At 43.5% G+C, this 23,365-nt stretch overlaps 1 protein-coding gene across 6 annotated transcripts in view; it reads right to left on the bottom strand.

Moving 5' to 3' along the window:
- Window positions 1-23,365, bottom strand: part of DGKZ (diacylglycerol kinase zeta) — a 303,200-nt gene that overhangs the window by 7,117 nt on the left and 272,718 nt on the right. For all 6 annotated transcript variants that reach the window (XM_089684552.1, XM_089684554.1, XM_089684553.1 and 3 more), the window contains 5 exons: window positions 18,230-18,261; window positions 17,953-17,996; window positions 14,317-14,437; window positions 10,775-10,811; window positions 7,849-7,948 (listed from right to left, as the gene is read on the bottom strand). In XM_089684552.1, coding sequence (XP_089540678.1) covers window positions 7,849-7,948; window positions 10,775-10,811; window positions 14,317-14,437; window positions 17,953-17,996; window positions 18,230-18,261 — 334 coding nt within the window. The remainder of the gene's footprint in view (window positions 1-7,848; window positions 7,949-10,774; window positions 10,812-14,316; window positions 14,438-17,952; window positions 17,997-18,229; window positions 18,262-23,365) is intronic.

Below are 23,365 nucleotides of genomic sequence, written 5' to 3'. Positions count from 1 at the left end.
GATTGTCACTTAGAGGTGTACTCACTTTTGTTGCCAGCGATATTAGACATTAATGGCTGTGTGTTGAGTTATTTTGAGGGGACAGCAAATTTACATGTTATACAAGCTGTACACTGACTACATCACATTGTAGCAAAGTGTCATTTCTTCAGTGTTGTCACATGAAAAGATAGAATCAACTATTTACAAAAATTTGAGGTGGATTCACTTCTGTGAGATACTGTGTGTGTATATATAAATAAAATGTATTTATTTATTTCAGGTACTTATATAGCGCCGTCAATTTACGCAGCACTTTACATATATATTGTACATTCACATCAGTCCTTAACCCTCAAGGGGTGTACAATCTAAGGTCCCTAACTCACATTCATACATACAGATACTAGGGACAATTTAGACAGGAGCCAATTAACTTACCAGCATGTTTTTGGAGAGTGGGAGGAAACCGGAGTACCTGGAGGAAACCCACACAGGCACAGGGAGAACATGCAAACTCCAGGCAGGTGGTGCTGTGGTCGGGATTTGAACCAACGACCCTAGTACTGCCAGGCGGAAGTGCTAACCTTTTAGCCACTGTGCTGCCCATATATATATATATATATTTATTTTTAAACACAATTTATGTGTTTATAATTCATAATTATATTTACATTTTTTTCTGTACTTAGCAACTTAACAAAACTAAATGATCCATGCGCAGTGAACTTATCCATGGTTGCTATGGAATACTGTATATCTCTACTCCATGTACTACAGGCTTCATTTATATCACAATGTATCCAAAAATATACTGGCTTTCACATCCCTAAAATCAACTAAACCAACATATTCATCACATTTGGATTTTTAAAGGATGAGCTCACCATGTTCAGCAGCCCCACCTCCTTCTCTGTGACAGCAGGAAGGGGTTCCTCTCCCCTGCACCCACTGTCACATTTGGAATTGACGCTCTGTCTGCACAGATGCATCATTCATTCACAGGGATCCGTCCCATCTGTTACACACAGCAGCTGGACTTGTAGTTTCAATGGACTGTGATTGTGCTGATCAGAGCGGTCCTAGTCCACTCACTCTTCCTCCAGCTTTCAAACTGAAAGCCTGTACAGAGATATGGGCAGAAAGCTGGAGGCAGAGTGAGCAGGAGCCTGACATTTTACCGGCGATCCATAGATTCTGGGTACAATACTTTGCAGGCTCCTGCAGAAAGAAAATAATAACAGCACATTGTTACCTGCAAAAATATGTGCATTTCATTTTTTTTTGTTAAAGTTAGCCTTAAGTACACTGATAAGTCATAGGTAATCTAGACTGGCTATGATTTATTGGTATCCTTAAAGTGTTACTAAACCCGCAACAGTAAAATCAGTCTGTATATGCAGTACAGCATGCTTGTTATACTCACTGTGGAACCTAAGGGGTTAATTCTCCACATTGTGTAAAAAGGCTGTGTGATCCTGTCTTCTCTGATCCTCCCCTTCTTCTACTGTCCCCAATCCATCTACTGAGAGTACAGTGCTCTAGGAGGCACTCTGCACATGCTCAGTTCAGTGTGTATGGCTAGTGTGTTTTTTTTTTTTTTTTTTTAGGATGGTGGATGTGATCAGCACAGGGCCAAATCAGCACTGTCCAGACACAGGGTCATGCAGCCTCATAGGTCACCAGTTTATTTAAAAGCAAAAAAGTGCATACTCACAAACCAAAGGGGATTAAAACAGAGATAAAGAATCAGTGGTGACGGTCCAAAGTAACGGGAGACTCTTATTGAAGCAGCTAACGCGTTTCGGGAGACATACTCCCTTCTTCAGAGCTGCCGAAACGTGTCAACCAACCTCAATAAGGGCCTGCCGTTACTTTGGACCATCACCACTAACTCTTTATCTCTGTTTTAATCCCCTTTGGTTTGTGAGTATGCACTTTTATGCTTTTAAATAAACTCATGTTACACTACGGTAATGCACGATGAGAGTGCGCCTTGTTTTTGCTTTTCTTTACCAGTACCAAGATTTCCCAATCTTCTAAGGCAGTGGTTCTCAACCTTCCTAATGTCGCGACCCTTTTATACAGTTCCTCATGTTGTGGTGACCCCCCAACCATAAAATTATTTACCCAGTAATTATAATTCATGAGTGTCCTTTTACCTCCAATACTGCTGCTTTCAACACAGTGGCTGCTTTCTACAGAGCGGCTGCTCTACACAGCAGCTGCTTTCTACACATCGGAAATATGTGTTTTCCGATGGTCTTAGGCGACCCCTGTGAAAGGGTCGTTCGACCCCCAAAGGGGTCACGACCCACAGGTTGAGAACCACTGTTCTAAGGGCTGCACCTCAATGAATGACAGTTACAGTACCCCTAGTCAGCATGAAGATTTGAGCGCTGGTTTCGTTTTTTTTTTTGGGATAGCCTCATAGGTCAGTAAGAGGAGAATTAAAACTCCTCCTACAAGCTTAACCAGTGCTCTGCTGACCACTGATAGAAGTCACAAGAAAAGGTATTTAGCATTTTATATTTAATAAAATGATTGCATTCTTTTGTTCTGTGTACTGTGGAAGACCAGATATAATGAATGCAGGGACCTGGGTTTAGTAACACTGTAGGAGTCCGCAACTTCATTTAGAACAATCAATGTACAATGATAATGCAGATGCTGGCACTGTATGCAATCCCCTGTATCTGTGCCAGATGGTAAAATCAGAACGTTATTAGACACGATGCTGCTTGCCAACATGATAAAATAAAGAATGTACAGCTTGACACTAAACAGTGATTGATTGCAGAATTGTGAAAGGGAGATATTACATCTAATTAGAGAGGAATCCTGAGAAAACAATTAAATGGTGAGTGGAAGAGTGCCGAGCAGAGATTACAGCACACAGCGGAGAGCCTGTCTAGTGTTATATGGGACAGGCATTTAAATCATTGCAATTTTTGCCAAAATTCATTAAGTTCCATCTCTCTTCTCGCTCATGCTGGCACACCGCTGTCTGTACACTCCTCTTACAGTTATTGTATCTCCAAGAAAACGAGTCATTGCATTACCAGCAACACAGCAGGGAACGAGAAGTCTGACTGTAGAACATTGTACATTCACGACAGTGGATGGGAAGGGATGTGCAATGGAGTACAGGGGCCATGCACCAAGGAACAGAAGTCAAGGTGCAGTTTTACACTGTATTGCAGAAGCATGAATAGTTCGATGAGAACACAAAGCAGAGGTCCCTGGACTATCGTGCGTTTTCAGTTTGGAGAACCTAAACTGCACCAGCTGCGCATTGAGGTACCAGGATGAGATGCAGTATCAATGGCACACTGAGGGACTAGGGCTGGGGTGCAGTTTCAGCATTACACCCCATTATCACCGCTGAGCTGTAGGAACAGAAAATTGTTATAGAAATACTTTTATATATTATTTATTACAGGTACCTGTATATAATAAAATATTTACAAAAATGTGAGGGGTGGACTCACTTCTGTGAGATACTGCGTGTGTGTGTGTGTATATATATATATATATATATATATATAAAAAAAATGTATTTATTATTTATTTCAGGTACTTCTATAGCGCCATCAATTTACACAGCGCTTTACATATATATTGTACATTCACATCAGTCCCTAACCCTCAAGGGGCATACAATCTAAGGTCCCTAACTCACATTCATACATACACATACTAGGGACAATTTACACAGGAGCCAATTCACCTACCAGCATGTCTTTGGAGTGTGGGAGGAAACCGGATTACCTGGAGGAAACCCATGCAGGCACAGGGAAAACATGCAAACATCAGGCAGGTGGTGCAGTGTTTGGGGTTTGAACCAACGACCCTAGTACTGCCAGGCGGAAGTGCTAACCATTTAGCCACTGTATATACATTATTGATTTTAAGCAGAATTTGTTTGACAGGCTGTTCACATTTATTTATTATTTATTTCATTTATTTCAGGTACTAATATAGCGCCGTCGGTTTACACAGCACTTTACATATATATTGTACATTCACATCAGTCCCTAACCCTCAAGGGGTGTACAATTAAAGTCCCTAACTTGGGCCATACTAGGGCCAATTTAGACAGGAGCCAATTAACCTACCATTTGTGTGTTGAGGCCAAGCGCAACACAATCAAACTCATGCGTTAATACGCGTTCATTGTGAATGGCTGCACAGTGGATTGTAGAGCACTACACACTGCTGCGCACCACATCACATTTCGAAAAAAAAAGGTCATGCGTCGTCTTGTAATGAATGGGCTGCCTCAACACAACACACATTACCGCAAACCATAAGGTGCAATAATTATTTGATCACTTTAGTGTGAATGGGCTGTACAGGGGCAGTCCTCTGGCATTTTCTTTATAGAGCAGGGACTGATGTTACTGTACAGTATGTAAAGCACTGGGTATATTAGCAGCACTATATAAATACCTATAAAAATGTAAATAAATACTATTTTGGGTCATAAAGGGCCAATTATTTGTGATAAGTTAGTTGTTCCATCTCTGGCAATGAGGAAAGCAATCTCAGTACCAGCCTGTGTATGGAATGCACATTAAAACCTGTAGCTGCAGGGAAAGGGGGGGGGCAGTTTTGGAAAGGGGGGGAAGTAGCTGCCTGCAGCTGTCTGGAATTCCTCAGCTTCTGTCTTAACCTTTCTCCCAACACTTCCCGTTCTCTCACCCCCCCTCAGTCTCACACCCCTACCAATCGCCTCTGTACCAGCAGCTGTCACTGCTCTGGTGGGGGCAATATCCACAGGAGGGGGGGGGGGTCACAGGCAAGGCAGGGGTACAGCTGGACTCATTACCACAATGGGCCCCATGTGAGGACATAAAGCCCATCACACCTATGAGCTCTTTGTCTAAACAGCACTAACAAATGTCTGAAATTGGAACAGCCTGAGTTCCCTGTAACAACAAATCAGCTTTTCCCTTTTGTTTTTAGATCTGCACTACCAACATGAAAAGGGACAGGCTGACTGCTTTGCACATCTACATCCAAACACAAGGCCCATGTTTCAAACAGAAATGGTGTGCCGTATTCCATATCAATCGAGCAAACATTGGTTTTCATGAGTCTGACCAATCTAAACTGCAAACTGAATTGTAATTGGTTGCTTTGGCTTACATATTTTAACCCACAACTGTATACAGGTGAAACTCGAAAAATTAGAATATGGTGCAAAAGTTCATTTATTTCAGTAATGCAACTTAAATGGTGAAACTAATATATGAGATAGACTCATTACATGCAAAGTAAGATAGTTCAAGCTGTGATTTGTCATAATTGTGATGATTATGGCTTACAGCTCATGAAAACCCCAAATCCACAATCTCAGAAAATGAGAATATTGGGAATAAGGTGAAATATTCTCGGCTCAAAGTGTCCCACTCTAATCAGCTAATTAAGCCATAACACCTGCAAAGGGTTCCTGAGCCTTTAAATGGTCTCTGTCTGGTTCAGTAGGAATCACAATCATGGGAAAGACTGCTGACCTGACAGTTGTGCAGAAAACCATCATTGACACCCTCCGTAAGGAGGGAAATCCTCAAAAGGTAATTGCAAAAGAAGTTGGATGTTCCCAAAGTGCTGTATCAAAGCACATTAATAGAAAGTTATGTGGAAGGGAAAAGTGTGGAAGAAAATGGTGCACAAGCAGCAGGGATGACCGCAGCCTGGAGAGGACTGTCAGGAAAAGGCCGTTCAAAAGTGTTGAGGACTTTTACAAGGAGTGGACTGAGGCTGGAGTCAGTGCATCAAGAGCCACCACACACAGACGGATCCTGGACATGGGCTTCAAATGTCGTATTCCTCTTGTCAAGCCGCTCCTGAACAACAAACATTGTCAAAAGCGTCTTACCTGGGCTAAAGAAAAACAAAAACAGACCTGGTCTGTTGCTCAGTGGTCTAAAGTCCTCTTTTGTGATGAGAGCAACTTTTCCATCTCATTTGGAAACCAAGGACCCCGAGTATGGAGGAAGAATGGAGAGGCACAAGGACCCCGAGTATGGAGGAAGAATGGAGAGGCACACCCTGCAAGATGCTTGAAGTCCAGTGTGAAGTTTCCACAGTCTTTATTGATTTGGGGAGCCATGTCATCTGCTGGTGTTGGTCCACTGTGCTTCATTAAGTCCAGGGTCAACGCAGCCGTCTACCAGGAGATTTTGGAGCACTTCATGCTTCCTTCCGCAGACGAGCTTTATGGGGACGCTGACTTCATTTTCCAGCAGGGCTTGGCACCTGCCCACACTGCCAAAAGCACCAAAACCTGGTTCAATGACTGTGGGATTACTGTGCTTGTTTGGTCAGCAACTCGCCTGACCTGAACCCCATAGAGAATCTATGGGGCATTGCCACGAGAAAGATGAGAGACATGAGACTGAACAATGCAGAAAAGCTGAAGGCCGCTATTGAAGCATCCTGGTCTTCCATAACACCTCAGCAGTGCCACAGGCTGATAGCTTCCATGCCACGCCACATTGAGGCAGTAATTGCTGCAAAAGGGGCCCAAACCAAGTACTGAGTACATATGCATGCTTATACTTTTCAGGTCCGATATTGTTCTATGTACAATCCTTGTTTTATTGATTGCATGTAATATTCTAATTTTCTGAGATTGTGGATTTGGGGTTTTCATGAGCTGTAAGCCATAATCATCACAATGATGACAAATCACGGCTTGAACTATCTTGCTTTGCATGTAATGAGTCTATCTCATATTAGTTTCACCTTTTAAGTTGCATTACTGAAATAAATTAAATTTTGCACGATATTCTAATTTTTCGAGTTTCACCTGTATTGTCATTATTTAAAAAACCAAAGTGATATGCTAAACTGTATTTTTAGTGAAAAGCAGAAAGCAGTTTTTTTTTTTCTTTAGCCCAGGTAAGACGCTTCTGATGTTGTTTGTTGTTCAGGAGCGGCTTGACAAGAGGAATACGACATTTGAAGCCCATGTCCAGGATCCGTCTGTGTGTGGTGGCTCTTGATGCACTGACTCCAGCCTCAGTCCACTCATTGTGAAAGTCCCCAACACTATTGAATGGCCTTTTCCTGGCAATCCTCTCCAGGCTGCGGTCATCCCTGCTGCTTGTGCACCATTTTCTTCCACACTTTTCCCTTCCACATAACTTTCTATTAATGTGCTTTGATACAGCACTTTGGGAACATCCAACTTCTTTTGCAATTACCTTCTGAGGCTTTCCCTCCTTATGGAGGGTGTCAATGATGGTTTTCTGCACAACTGTCAGGTCAGCAGTCTTTCCCATGATTGTGATTCCTACTGAACCAGACTGAGAGACCATTTAAAGGCTCAGGAACCCTTTGCAGGTGTTATGGCTTAATTAGCTGATTAGAGTGGGACACTTTGAGCCGAGAATATTGCACCTTTTCACAATATTCTCATTTTCTGGGATTGTGGATTTGGGGTTTTCATGAGCTGTAAGCCATAATCATCACAATTATGACAAATCACGGCTTGGACTATCTCGCTTTGCATGTAATGAGTCTATCTCATATTAGTTTCACCTTTTAAGTTGCATTATTGAAATAAATTACATTTTGCACGATGTTCTAGAGTTTCACCTGTATTGTCATTATTTAAAAAACCAAAGTGATATGCTAAACTGTATTTTTAGTAAAAAGCAGAAACTGACCATTTTTCATATAACTGTCTCCCGGTATGTAATACTGTGAACAATGCTGTACTGGAAAATTAACCTCTTCAATACTAGAAGCCTGCCAGAGTGACAGTATTCTGTGCCTTGGTTCTCTCCACCTCTAAATTCCTCAGTACAGCCACACCTGTATGTCTACACATCAGCACTACCCCAACCCCCAGCTTACCTGTAAGTCTGTCTTCATGAGCGATGCTCCGGCCTCCACTATATAATGACAGATGGTCCGCTGACGTAAGGATGCCGCAAGGTGCAAACCTGTCTCGCCGCTGCAACACAAAAAGATTAGGAAGAAGACACTTGTGAGGTCTATGATCTAAGCCTCATACAATGCTGTTCAAAGCACTTTGAAATCATGTCTGTAACTTTTCAAAGCAAAGTTCCATCTTTCTTTTAAAGTAAACGCCATCTTTGCGTCAAATGTAAAGTTCACACCTTAATGCTGGCACTTGCAGATGCTTATACTTTATATTGCTAAAAGTTTGTGAACACCTAACAACCACACCTATATGAGCTTAGGACATCTCATTAGAAGACCATTACCATGATTATGTAGTTGCCCCTCCTCATGGCTACAACAGCTCTTCTGGGTAGGGTTTTTTAAGTGTGTCGGTGGGAATTTCTGCCCATTCAGACAAAGGAGCATTTGTGAGGTCAGACACTGATGTTGGATGAGAAGACCTGGCCTTCAATCGGTGTTCCAATTCAGTCCAAAGGAGTTCAGTAGGGCTGAATCAGGGCTCTATGTAGGACACTCTACTTCAGTGGTCTCCACTGTGGCCCAAGGGCAAGATGTGGCCCTTTGCCAGCCTTTATCCAGCCCTTGGGGCATTATTCCTCCCACTGATTTGAGGAACTGTTCTTAATACTGAAACCAACAGTGGGGCATAATTCGCCCAACTAACAGCAAGGATGGGGCACTCTTCCTCCCACTAATATTAATGATTGAGCACTATTCCATCCACTGAAACTAATGACTGGGCACTATTCCTCCCATTGATAGCAATGATGGGGCACTATTCATCCCACCAATACCAATGATGGGGCACTATTCATCCCAGTAATACCAATGATGGGGCACTATTCATCCCAGTAATACCAATGATGGGGCACTATTCATCCCAGTAATACCAATGATGGGGCACTATTCATCCCAGTAATACCAATGATGGGGCACTATTCATCCCAGTAATACCAATGATGGGGCACTATTCATCCCAGTAATACCAATGATGGGACACTCTACTTCAGTGGTCTCCACTGTGGCCCGAGGGCAAGATGTGGCCCTTTGCCAGCCTTTATCCAGCCCTTGGGGCATTATTCCTCCCACTGATTTGAGGAACTGTTCTTAACACTGAAACCAACAGTGGGGCATTAATCGCCCAACTAACAGCAAGGATGGGGCACTAAATCCCACTAATATTAATGATTGAGCACTATTCCATCCACTGAAACTAATGACTGGGCACTATTCCTCCCAGTAATACCAATGATGGGGCACTATTCCTCCCACCAATACCAATGATGGGGCAGTATTTATCCCAGTAATACCAATTATGGGGCACTATTCCTCTCATTGATAGCAATGATGGGGCACTATTCATCCCAGTAATACCAATGACGGGGCACTATTCCTTCTCCTACTGACCACAGGCACTATGCAAATGAACACTACACCTGAGGCATTGCTTACGCTCATTGATGCCCGGCCTAGAACATTTTCTACCCCCACTGGCCACAATCTGGCCGTCCAAAAGACTGAAGGACAGTAAACTGGCCCTTTGTTTGGAAAATTTGGAGACCCCTGCTCTAGTTCCTTCACACCAAACTCATCAAACCATGGCTTTATGGAGGTAGCTTTGTGCACAGTCATGCCGGAACAAGGACCTTTGACAAGTGGTTATCACAAGGTTGGAAGTGCACAATTGTCTAAAATGTCCTTCCGTGCTGTAGCAATAACATCGCCCTTCACTGTAAATACCTGAACATTTGGAGGCTTTTAGCCATCTCGTGTAGGTACAATAGTCAGATATCCACAACCTTTAGCTATATAGTGTATTTACCTCCATTGACTCCCTCACCACTCTGCTAGCCTAGGGAAGCAGCATAAAAATAGCCAGTCCTTCCCGGCATGGGGCAGCATGTGAATCGCACTCCTTCGTAATGTAATAGAGCTGGTGCTTTGCGACTATACTAAGGAACTCTAAACTCCTTTTGCTCCTCCAATTTCTTTTTAATAAAACAAAGCCATGTTTTCCCTTAATTATAAAGGCTGCTTTTATGTGATGCGGTGTGTACTACACCGCGGAAGCAGCGCACGGGTTTGGTGTGGGTTAGCTGTGCTTTTCTATAGAGTTCCAATAGGTCTTGCAGTTTTGAAAAGCGCATCAAAACTCCTGCATGCTGCATCTTTGGTGTGCTTTCCCTTCTGTGGTCCAGACTCCTCCACATCCCCACCCTGTGTGTGGACAATAAAAGGAGAAGCAGCATACTGATGAGGTCATCTCGCTGTCACTCTGCATTCTCCTCCTATTAGCATGTCTCTTGTACTGCAGCACAAGTGATTGGTGACTTGTACCGCTTCTCCCTCCCCCAGTCTGAGCTCTGTTGTACAGGGACTGTAAGAAGTTGATACCAAGTCACATTCAGGTAGTTACACTGCTTGCAAAGGAAAAAAAAATACATTTCACTATAGAATGCGGAGTTGAATTAGTGTTTTTTTTTTTATAACTGCCTGGAGTTTAGCTTTAAGAATACATGAGGTGACTATACACTTCAGAATCCCCCCCCCCCCCCAAAAGAAAATCCAAAATACTGGTTTTGGGAGGACTGAACTGATTGGCTGGATTTTAACAACATAATTCTTCCATTGTACAGGAGACAGATGTTCCACGGCTGATGTATACCTAGAGGTAAAAACCTCAAAAGCTATGCTGATGTCACAGAAACTACCCTTTTAGAGGCAATTAACTTTCATTGCTTCAGGAATAAAAATCCTCCTTTAAGCCTTTTTAGACATTAATGTCACTTTAAACACCCATGACTCAGCAAACAGCCCACGAAGTGATTTTTGGCAGCCACTCAGTCCAACTTACTTCTTGAGCTCTGTAACATCCAGAATTTCAGATGGAGCTGGAGGAAGAGAAAAAAAAAAACATTGAGACGAAAAAAAAAAAATATTGAGACATGTGAGGCGTGTGAAAGACAAAAAGTGAGAATGTTTTCAGGGCTAGTATGGTGTATTTTTAGTGAGTGAGCTGTTCTGATTGAACTGGTTACCAAGTCATTTTTATGTGATATAGCATTTGTTGTTGATACAACTTTCTATATTTTTTTCAATGTATAAAAGTATGTGTAATGCCAAAATGATTTGAATAAAATGTGCAAGAGTTAGAACCCCTGTCAGGTTTTTGTTGCTAAAAGAATCGGAGATTAAAGTGCCACACCACCAATTAATCATCCAGAAGCAAAGCTATTCCAGTGTAGGATCAAACAAAGCCAATGCCAATACTTCGAGGGGCCAGGAATTGCCATGATATACCATATACATTGGGGCTGATTGACCAAAACTGGAGAGTGCAAAATCTGGTGCAGGAGTTGCACTTGATTTTGCACTCTCCAGTTTTAGTAAATCAACCCACTGTATTCTTTAGCCAGTCCAGGCTATATGGCGGCCATTTGGCACTTTTTGTGTGGCTCTTGGGGTCACTGCAGACACTAATCTAAATGGGGCAGCACAGTGGCTAAATCGTAAGCATTTCCGCCTGGTAGTACTCGGGTCGCTGGTTTGAATCCCAACCACGGCACCACCTGCCTGGAGTTTGCATGTTCTCCCTGTGCCTGCATTGGTTTCCTCCAGGTCCTCCGGTTTCCTTCCACATTCCAAAGACATGCTTATAGGTTAATTGGCTCCTGTCTAAATTGTCCCTAGTATGTGTATGTATGAATGTGAGTTAGGGACTTTAGATTGTACGCCCCTTGAGGGTTAGGGACTGATGTGAATGTACAATATATATGTAAAGTGCTGCGTAAATTGACAGCGCTATACAAGTACCTGAAATAAATAATAAAATAAACTGTGTTTCTCTATTGTCCTGTAATAGTAGTGATTTTGCACAGTCTCATGTAATATGTCTCCAGTCTGCGAATGTCTGCTAAAGCATGTCCCCAGGCTGCAACAATAGTAGGTTCCCAATCTCAGAGTCTCCTTCAGTATGTTGATAGTCTCTGATCATCTGTTCAATTATATCTGCAATCTCCTGTACCACGTTTGCAGACTCTGACCATTTCTTGTTTCATGTCTGCAGTCTCTGACCATCTCCTGTATCGTGTCTGCAGTCTCTGACCATCTCCTGTATCGTGTCTGCAGTCTCTGACCATCTCCTGTATCGTGTCTGCAGTCTCTGACCATCTCCTGTATGGTGTCTGCAGTCTCTGACTATCGCCTGTATCGTGTCTGCAGTCTCTGACCATCTCCTGTATCGTGTCTGCAGTCTCTGACCATCTCCTGTATCGTGTCTGCAGTCTCTGACCATCTCCTGTATGGTGTCTGCAGTCTCTGACTATCGCCTGTATCGTGTCTGCAGTCTCTGACCATCTCCTGTATCGTGTCTGCAGTCTCTGACCATCTCCTGTATCGTATCTGCAGTCTCTGACCATCTCCTGTATCATGTCTGCAGTCTCTGACCATCTCCTGTATCGTATCTGCAGTCTCTGACCATCTCCTGTATCATGTCTGCAGTCTCTGACCATCTCCTGTATCGTGTCTGCAGTCTCTGACCATCTCCTGTATCGTATCTGCAGTCTCTGACCATCTCCTGTATCATGTCTGCAGTCTCTGACCATCTCCTGTATCGTGTCTGCAGTCTCTGACTATCGCCTGTATCGTGTCTGCAGTCTCTGACCATCTCCTGTATCATATCTGCAGTCTCTGACCATCTCCTGTATCGTGTCTGCAGTCTCTGACTATCGCCTGTATCGTGTCTGCAGTCTCTGACTATCGCCTGTATCGTGTCTGCAGTCTCTGACTATCGCCTGTATCGTGTCTGCAGTCTCTGACCATCTCCTGTATCATATCTGCAGTCTCTGACCATCTCCTGTATCGTGTCTGCAGTCTCTGACCATCTCCTGTATCGTGTCTGCAGTCTCTGACCATCTCCTGTATCATGTCTGCAGTCTCTGACCATCTCCTGTATCGTGTCTGCAGTCTCTGACCATCTCCTGTATCATGTCTGCAGTCTCTGACCATCTCCTGTATCGTGTCTGCAGTCTCTGACCATCTCCTGTATCGCATCTGCAGTCTCTGACCATCTCTTATATCATGTCTGCAGTCTCTGACCATCTCTTATATCGTGTCTGCAGTCTCTGAACATCTCCTGTATCGTGTCTGCAGTCTCTGACCATCTCCTGTATCGTGTCTGCAGTCTCTGACCATCTCCTGTATCGTGTCTGCAGTCTCTGCCCACCTCCTGTATCGTGTCTGCAGTCTCTGACCATCTCCTGTATCATGTCTGCAGTCTCTGACCATCTCCTGTATCGTGTCTGCAGTCTCTGACCATCTCCTGTATCGCATCTGCAGTCTCTGACCATCTCTTATATCGTGTCTGCAGTCTCTGACCATCTCTTATATCGTGTCTGCAGTCTCTGAACATCTCCTGTATCGTGTCTGCAGTCTCTGACCATCTCCTTTATCATGTCTGCAGTCTCTGACCACCTCCTGTATTGTGTCTGCAGTCTCTGACCATCTCCTGTATCGTGTCTGCAGTCTCTGACTATCGCCTGTATCGTGTCTGCAGCCTCCGACCATCTCTTTTTAAATGCCTACAGTCTTTGACTATATCCTGTTGTGTCTGCTGTCTCTGGCACTGAATATTTCCTGAATTTTATGCGCGGCCCTTTAGTGATATCAGGGGCCACATTTGAGGCCCCCTGCATCAAGAAAGTTGACCACCACTAATATATTGTACATTGTTCCTCTTCAAGTCCATCTAGCAGTCACGATTTGGTTGATATTTTTCCACTTTCTTGAGCTGGGTGGTGCTTGCAGTGCCAACCACATGTCGAGTTTCAGCAGAAATCTGCTGGATTTGGAAGTGTCCATGGCTAGACTAAGAGGGGTTATCTCCTCACTTTGGAGAGATCTCGTCTTACTTCCAGGAAGGAAAAGAACATTTTACCACTGGGTTACAGACAGCCTGATGGGGGGTCTTAACCATTACCTATTCTATCCAAAACATGAAAAAAAATGTATTTTGGCTGTATATACACTTAAAATGTAAATGTTAGCAGATCAATTAAGCTGGCCATACACTGTGCAAATTTGACTGATAAAATTTTGGTATGCTCATGAATCAAGTGCTACAAAAAAAAAATTGCCAGCTGAACACATTTGGCTAAAGTTCGCCATACATGTTACAATCTGACTGTACAACCTGTTACAATCCCCCTTGGATTTTCCAAATGATGTAATATGTGGATCTACCTAAACTATCCAAATTGTTTGTATTCAGTCAGGGAGGCCCTTGTACTATGTAGTTGTTAGGAGTTCTAAAAGACATTGTACACCTGTAATGTGTGTGGTGAGGAGTAAGTTGTGGTTGGCGATTTAAATCATGATATTGACTCTACAAGCACTTACCGTGCTCAATAAGGTGCTTGACGATCTCCTTACTTCCAGCATTCACAGCGTGATGTAATAGTGTGCAGCCATCAATGTCCCGCTGAGCCAAGTTCCCCCCAGCACGATGAGCCTCCCGAAACTAAGAGAAGCACAGGGTAGAGAAGGAGATTAAAAAAAAAATGTTTTGACAATCATTACAAAGTAATGTAAACCTCAGACATGAAATATGAACAAAGCATATCGCTCTATAGTGTGTACTTGTCTCAAGAGCACTAAGTGTCATTTCTGTCTGCTGCTTCATTCCTCTGCGTGAATCACTATTCCCAAAATTTCCTGACGACAAGGGAAAAAATGGAGCTCCAGCTGATTGGCAGCCTTGGCTCTGTTCCTGTGTGCTGTGTGGAGGGGGTGTGTCCCTTCCTTCCAATCAGCTCTCAGAGCTCTCCTCACTGAGCTCTGTAGTGTGTAATTTCAGCTCTCCTCCCTGTTTCCTGAACTCTCAGACAAGCTTCTGGTCTTTGAACAGCTATAGATAAAAGCTAGCTACAGGTAAATAGGTAGAACTTACATAGGAGGATTTATTTAATCTCTGTGTATCACCTGAGGTCAGTCACTTCACTGGATATATGTCCTTGGCGTCATTCTTGACTCGAACCTCTCCTTCCAACCTCATGTCAAATCACTTACAAACACATGCAGGCCCCACCTCCGCAACATTGCCAAGATACGTACCTTCCTTACCCCAGACACCACCAAACTTCTAGTACACTCCCTCATCATCTCACGCCTTGACTACTGCAATTCTCTTCTCACTGGCCTACCCCAGTGCAGGCTCTCCCCGCTCCAGACCATCCTGAACTCAGCGGCTAGACTCATCCACCTCACCACCCGCTCCACCTCTGCCACCCCCCTCTGCCTCTCCCTCCACTGGCTCCCGATTGCCCAACGCATCAAATTTAAACTTCTAACTCTGACCTACAAAGCCGTTCATAACACTGCCCCTGACTACCTCACCAACCTGATCCCCAAGTACCGCCCTACCCGTACCCTTCGCTCCTCACAGGACCTCCTTCTATCCTGCTCCCTGGTCTCCTCCTCCCATGCACGACTGCAAGACTTCTCCAGGTCCTCCCCCATCCTCTGGAACTCACTGCCCCAATCCATCAGACTGTCGCCTTCCCTCCTCACATTCAGGCGCTCCCTCAAAACTCATCTCTTCAGGGAAGCCTACCCCACCCTCACCTAACGGCCATTCTCCCTCTTTCCTCCCACCACTTCATTACCCTCAGCCACTTCCTACTGTACCACTACCCCCTCCCTCCTAGATTGTAAGCTCGAAAGGGTAGGGCCCTCTTACCCCCCGTACATTGTTTGTTATTGTTGTACTGTGCCATGTATTGTCCCCCCTATATTGTACAGCGCTGAGCAAACCCTTTGGTGCTATATAAACTCGATGTAATAATAATAATAATAATATATGTAAGGGTTTACAACCACTTTAAATATTATATTTATTTTGCCTATATTTTTGCTTCCTTGCTTCCTTGGTTCCTCCTCATCATGCTAATGACATTTTTAAATAAAACCTGTTTTCATTACATACCTTATTTGAAACCACGTAATATCATATTTAGCCGAACATTTTACAGCACGCTTCTTCTACAAAAATCGATCAAATATTTGCCAAATGGAGTAGGGCCATCCACTAAGTGAATCTGCATAGTATGTGGCCAGCTAAAAGCAGAACTAAACCCTCAAAATACTCAGTTCTATCTTCCAGGAATGCAGAAGATACAACCCTCACCGGCCGCTGTCATCTTCTTCCTGGATACTTTTGGATGTGGGGTTTTCTGCCTCTTGATTGGCTGGTAAGGGAAGGACGTCATCCTGCGCATGCGCATGGGAGTCAGTCATTCCAGCACAGCTGCAATACACTGAGCTGCGCTTCTCAGTGCACACTCAATAGAAGACTGCGGAGCAGGCAGGTGTTACTACAGGAACATAGTGTCTCTTCTGCAATAAAGAGCTGTCTGCTTGCAGTTTTTCACTAGTTACATATAGTTCCACCTTAAAGATCTGTATTTTTAAAAAATGACAGGTATTTTCAGCTGAGATCAATGAGATTTTAACCACTTGCCTGCCGCCCCAAAGCAGATGTACTGCTACAGGGAGACTGCGCTGTGCAAAATCACACAAATATATGTCGTTTTGCATTTCCAAGTAGGGGATACATGTGCTGCCCTACCCGGGCTGCTATTGGCTCCTGAGGATGTCAATCATTCGGTGATTGTCGGCAAAGCTGAGAGGGGAGAGAACTGTGAGTAAACAACACAGGTCCCTCTCCTGTCAACATAGAAGTCTCTGCTGTGCAGAGAGATAGAAAGCAGCAGGTCTCCTTAGCAAAACAGCACAATAAAAACACTTCCTAACACACAGTTAACCCTTTGATCGCTCCAGATGTTAACTTCCTGCCCAGTGTCATTAGTACAGGGAGTGCTTTTTATTAGCACTGATCACTGTATTAGTGTCACTGGAAATGTCAGTGGCAGGTAGTCAGTTCCCACCCAGTGTCAGAATGCCCGCTGCAGTCCCGCTATAAGTCACAGATCGCCGCCATTACTAGTATAAACTAGAAAAAAAAAAAAAATTCCAGTATATATACCGCCATTTGTTGACGCTATAACTTTCACGTAAACCAATTAACATTCAATTATTGGGATTTTTTTTTGCAAAGACATGTAGCAGAATACATTTTGGCCTAAATTTATGAAGACATTTTCTTTTAATTCTTTTATTGGATATGTTTATAGCAAAAAGTCAAAAGTATTGTTTTTTCTTTCAAAATTGTCAGTCTTTTTTTGTTTATAGTGCAAAAAATAAAAACCGCAGAGGTGATCAAATACCACCAGAAGAAAGCTCTATTTGTAGGGAAAGAAATGACATAAATTTAATTTATGTACAGCGTTACATGACCGCGCAACTGTCAGTTAAAATAATGTGGCGCCGGAAAGCAAAAAATGGTCTGGTCAGGAAGGAGGGATAAACTTCCGGAGGACAAATCGTTAAAAATTACAGTCATATAATAAAGATTAGTTTTTTTCTAATAAATTTTTGTGAATTTAAAGTGTTACTAAACCCAAGACCCTGCATTCACTATGTCTGGTCTCCCATAGTACACACAACATGGAAATGACATTATTTTAGTAAACATAAACTACTAAATACTTTTTCTCATCAGCAGTTAGAGCAGTCTTGTGACTTCTATCAGTGTTCAGCAGAGCACTGGTTAAAGCTTGTAGGAGGAGTTTTCTTTCTGCTCTAGGAGGATGCAGAACCCCTGACCTCTGTCTGGACAGTGCTGATTGGCCCTGTGCTGATCACATATACTCTCCCAAAAAAAAAACAACAACCTCTCTAGCAATGCACACTAAACTGAGCATGTGCATAAGGGCTACGGCTTCAGTCTTTTATATCATTTGAACAAGAGGAGGGGCAGAGAAGACAGAATCAAACAGCCTTTTTACACAATGCAGAAGATTAACCCCTTAGGTTCCACAGTGAGTATAACAAGCATGCTTTACTGCATATACAGACTGATTGTACTGTTGAGGCTTTAGTAACACTTTAATCTCTAATGTCAAACGAACTGCATACCTTTTCAATATCATCACCTTTTGCAGCTTCCAGTAAACCTTCATCTAAAAAAAAAAATGAGAAATTGAATATGCACAAAGTAAACATTTTCTCTTAAAAAAATCTTTAATTGTGATAGGAAAGAAATGTGCCCTTTGCCTCGTATTGATAAACAGAATAAACTCGCATAGTCAGTCCTACGAAAATAATAGTATCTGGAATGGCCGTGGATAAACCACACCTCATTACCAATCACTCACATAGAAATAACTGATAAACAGGGATTTTATATGCTCACCTGGCTGGTAGTCTGAGATGTCATTTTCTGTCCTTTTAAAAAGAGAGAGAGGGTAAAAAATGTATCTATATAAATAATACAGGTTTATTTTAACTCAGCATATGTAATCAATGAAAAAGTGCAAATTGCTGAAAATGTTACCAGTCCAGGAACGTCTTGTAGTCTAGTCACATGACCAATGTCGAGGCACTGGTCATATGGTCTCCGCTAAATAAAAGATGTTCAGGCACAGCCAGCAACTTTCCAGCTCTGCCATCTATGACCCCTTGCCAGAGACCTTTCCACAAGCAGAGACCAAGTGAGAAGTGCCTTAGCACTAATGTGATTGGTGCATATATATTTGTATATGAGTTTGGAATCTGATTGTTTGATTGCTCATGTGGACAGGTGTCTTTTATACAGGTAACAAAAAGATTAGCAGCACTCCCTTTAAGAGACTTCTTCTAATCTCAGCTTGTTACCTGTATGAAAGACACCTGCACATGCGTGAGTAGTGCTGTGCTTCGCTTCGTGATTGGCCCCGTCGTCTTCTGGGATCTGCCACATGTCCCACAAGACTTCGAAGACTTTGGGGAGGGAGGGGGGAAGACAACTTCCGTTTCTGATCGCCTAGGCAATCGCAGTAGAAGTGGGAGTGGGTACCTGTCAAATTCAGGTACCCCCCCCCCCGCTCCCCAAAGGTGCCAATCCTTAATGGGGAGTGGGGGACCAATCTTTAAAGCAGAACTTCCCCTTTTGGGTGGAACTCCGCTTTAAGGTAGTATTTCACAATGTGCTAGTGTGCAAAGGCACATTATTCCTTTACCTTGCAGGGGAAAATCTTTTTTTTTTAGGTTTACTACCACTTTAAAGGTTTGTGTTAAAATCCAATTGAACTTTCAGTTTAAATGAACTAAATATATTCCAGGTTGCATCAAATCAAAAGGTGTGCCAAAAAATTACATTCTGCTTTCTTCACAAAGCAGCCATAGCCTGAATTGAAAAGCCTGTCCCCTGCCAGCATGCTCTTCTTGCTCTTTACACCTCTTGCTGCATTCCAGCAGTTTCTGACCACCACTTGCAACATTATTGCAGTCTCTGACTACCTTTTGCTGCATTCCTGTAGTCTGACCACCTCTGCAGCATTTCTGTCATCTCAGATCACCTCTAGCAGCATTCCTGTAGTCTCTGACCACCTCCTATAGCATTCCTGTAGTCTCCTGCCACCTCTTGCAGCATTCTTGTAGTCTCTGACAACCTCCTGTAGCATTCTGGTAATCTCTGACAACCTCCTGCAGAATTCCTGTAGTCTGTTGCCACCTCTTCCAGCATTTCTGTATTCTCTGATAGCATTCATGTAGTCTTACCACTTCCTGTAGTGTTTATGCAGTCTCTGACCACCTCTTGTAGCATTCCTGTGGTCTTTGATCTTCTCTCGTAGCATTCCAGCAGTCTGATCATCTCTTGCTGAATTCCTGCAGTCTCTGACCACCGCTTGCAGCATACCTGTAGTATCTGACCACCTCTTTTAACATTCCTGTAGTCTCTGACCATCTCTTGCAGCACTCCTGTAGTATCTGACCACATCCTGTAGCATTCCTGTAGTCTCTGGTCACCATTTGCAGCATTTCTGGCAACCTCTTGTAGAATTCCTAGAGTCTTTGACCATCTCTTGCAGCTTTCCAGTAGTCTCTGACCACCTCTTGTAGCATTCCTGTAGTCTATGGCCATCGCTTGTAGCATTCCTACAGTCTCCGACCACACACTGTAGCGTTCCTGTAGTCTCTGACCATCTCTTGTAGCATTCCTACAGTCTCTGACTATGCACTGTAGCATTCCTACCGTCTCTGACCACCTCCTTTACCTTTTGGTAAAGTAAAGGGCCACACTTAATGCCACCAATATGAAGAAAGTTGACCACCACTGAAATACAGCAATAGGTTAACCTATAGGTTATTTAATTTTCCAGCATCTACTTTCTAGCATCTACCAGAAAATGTAAAAATGTCAGTTTTCAGCAGACTAGCCTTTACAAAATGTCACCTCCTTTATTTTATTTATTTTGAAGAACCTCATTTAGACACAGGAAGTTTAGATTTTCTCCATTATTGTAGAACTCAGCCAGGGTGACTAAGACAATCAGGATTTTAACATGTCTATTACCCATCAGCACCAGGCCACAGCGATAATACGGCCAGCCGCCCCAAGCGGTTTATAGATTGCCTTGTGTAATAAGTATGAAGGATGATTTGCTTTGTTTATACATTTCTATTAGGACCAGATGCCGGTTGAACATGTACGCATGCAAAACCATATCATTAAATCTCTCCACTTGTAAATCCTTCTGTATTATTTACATGCCACAAACTTTAAGACTGGAATTAGGAGGCCCACAAACCAAATGATAAAAATGCATTGCTGGCTGGCGAGGGAAAAGGGTCTAAAGACATCGGCAAATCTAAAAGGCCAATCATCTGCTATCCTTTAAAAGCTGCTAATTTTGGTATTGTGTATCTTCCCTTCTTTATTTTAAGCACAATTCTGTTTTATTTTATAAGAGAACCACACATTCATTGTAGATTATTTGGTAATCAGTAAAATAAAAAAAAATACGTAAAAGGCTGGTGTGTTTATTACGCTTTGGCTTGTAGCCTCCCAGCTTGTGATTGCAATCTGTCTTGTGGTTATAAATCCTGTAACCAATAGGGTTCTCCTTTAGAGGTTGTCTAGAGCAGGGTTTCCTCGTTGTAGCTTTGAAAGTATGCAAAATCTTGAGGCGCCCCAGTAAAAAATGGGGTTCCGTCACATCAGAATCCACACAGTTCCCCACACCTTTCACGTCCGAGTCCTCAGCCCCTTCCCCCACCCCTTTCACATTAGAGTCCTCAATTCCCCCTTTCCCACATTAGAGCCTTTAGCCCCCATACTTCACCTCTGAAACTTCAGTCATGCCCCCCCACCCCAAATTTTCACATCAGAATCCTTTGTTTTTTCCCCCACCCCTTTCCCATTAGAGTCCTCAATTCCCCCTTTCCCACATCAGAGCCTTTAACCCCCATACTTCACCTCTGAATCTGCAGTCATGCCTCCCCACCCCAAATTTTCATATCAAAATCCTTCGTTTTTTCCCCCAACCCTTTCATATTAGAGTCCTCATTTCCCCCTTTCCCAAAATCAGAGCCTTTAGCCCCATACTTCCCCTCTGAGTCTTCAGTCATGCCCCCCCACCCCATCTTTTCACATCAGAATCCTTCATGTTTCCTAAGTCCTAAGCCTGTCCCCCTTCTGTTTTACATCAAACTCCTCAATCCCCACACCTTTTCACAAGGGTCCTACCTTCCAATCTTCACTACCACAGCTTTGGCAGCATGGTAATGGGAGAGAGGTAGAGCAGGTCTAAACAGAGGTGGGCTTCCATCCCCTTATGAGTGCTGGGGCTGCCCTGAATGCTTCCCACCCTGAATTATCGTCATGTGTTTTCGTGTTTCTGGTGCCGGCCCGTCTGCATCATGGAAACACACGGCGCTGTACAATAATACCAGATGCAGCGCGGCACATCTGACAACCCAAGAAAGCGGACCAAGGTGAAGCAGCATCCAGGCTTAGAAACGCTGATCTAGAGTTCTGAATTAGACGAAGTAAGCAGCCTGTCCCCAGATAGCTCTCTAGTGGCGTCTGGTAGTGGCTTCCTTAGTGGCACAACATGGTGTAAGCCTCTACATGTAAGCACGTAGAAAACTATTGATGGTGCACCAAATTTTTGGCACACAAAGTGTAATATTAATTAATAAATGGAAGTAAAAATGATTATTAATAATAAAAGCTGAAGGGTTTGAAAACTAAAATGTGCCTAGTGCGCCAAATATTAGGAAATCCTTAAGTGTGACATATTGCACAAAACTCACATGATCTCTGCAAATAAATAATGGCTTAGAAAATACATTTGTCAATATTTAGCACAAGAGAGGTGTGCAATACTGTGCCAAGAGGATGCAGGCACAAGACAAAATTACATTTTATATGTCTGTTCGAATGTGTTTTGAGTGCAATTGTAGATTTAAGTATGCACGTCAGTGATCTTTTCATGGATAACAATTTAAGGTCGGTGGCATTAGTGAAATGGAGTCATTTATTTCCTTCCTGCTATCAACCCTTTCCAGCTGTTGGCAGTTTTCTTCTTACTATCAGCCCTTCCCACTTGTTGGTAGTTTCCTTCCCGCTATCAGCCCTTCCACACCCGTTGGCAGTTTCCTTCTCACTATCAGCCATTCCACACTTGTTGGCAGTTTCCTTCCCGCTATTAGCCCTTCCACACCCGTTGGCAGTTTCCTTTCCGCTATCAACCCTTCCACACGTTGGCAGTTTAATTCCCGCTATCAGCCTTTCCACACCCGTTGGCAGTTTCCTTTCCACTATCAGCCTTTCCACACCTGTTGGCAGTTTCCTTTCCGCTATCAACCCTTCCACACGTTGGCAGTTTAATTCCCGCTATCAGCCTTTCCACACCCGTTGGCAGTTTCCTTTCCACTATCAGCCTTTCCACACTTGTTGGTAGTTTCCTTTCCATTATCAGCCCTTCCACACCCGTTGGCAGGTTCCTTCTTACTATCAGGCCTTCCACATCCGTTGGCAGTTTCCTTCCCACTATCAGCCCTTCCACACCCATTGGCAGTTTCCTTCCCGCTATCAGCCCTTCCACACCCATTGGCAGTTTCCTTCCCGCACCCATTGGCAGTTTCCTTCCCACTATCAGCTCTTCCACACCCATTGGCAGTTTCCTTTCCACTATCAGCCCTTCCACACCTGTTGGCACTTTCCTTTCCGCTATCACCCCTTCCACACGTTGGCAGTTTCATTCCCGCTATCAGCCCTTCCACACCCATTGTCAGTTTCCTTTCTGCTATCAGCCTTTCCCACCTGTTAGCATTTTCATTCCCACTATCGACCCTTCCACACCTGTTGGCAGTTTCCTTCCCGCTATCAGCCCTTCCACACCCGTTGGCAGTTTCCTTCCCGCTATCAGCCCTTCCACACCCGTTGGTAGTTTCCTTCCCACTATCATCTGTTCCACACCCGTTGGTAGTTTCCTTCCCACTATCATCTGTTCCACACCCATTGGCAGTTTCCTTTCTGCTATCCGCCTTTCCATACCTGTTG

This window comes from Staurois parvus, unplaced genomic scaffold, assembly GCF_062004578.1.
Source record: "Staurois parvus isolate SC_StPar_1 unplaced genomic scaffold, SC_StPar_1.0 ptg000350l, whole genome shotgun sequence".
Classification (NCBI taxonomy): domain Eukaryota; kingdom Metazoa; phylum Chordata; class Amphibia; order Anura; family Ranidae; genus Staurois; species Staurois parvus.
The sequence above is the reverse complement of the archived record's forward strand: the minus strand, read 5'-3'. Positions and strand labels throughout refer to the sequence as shown.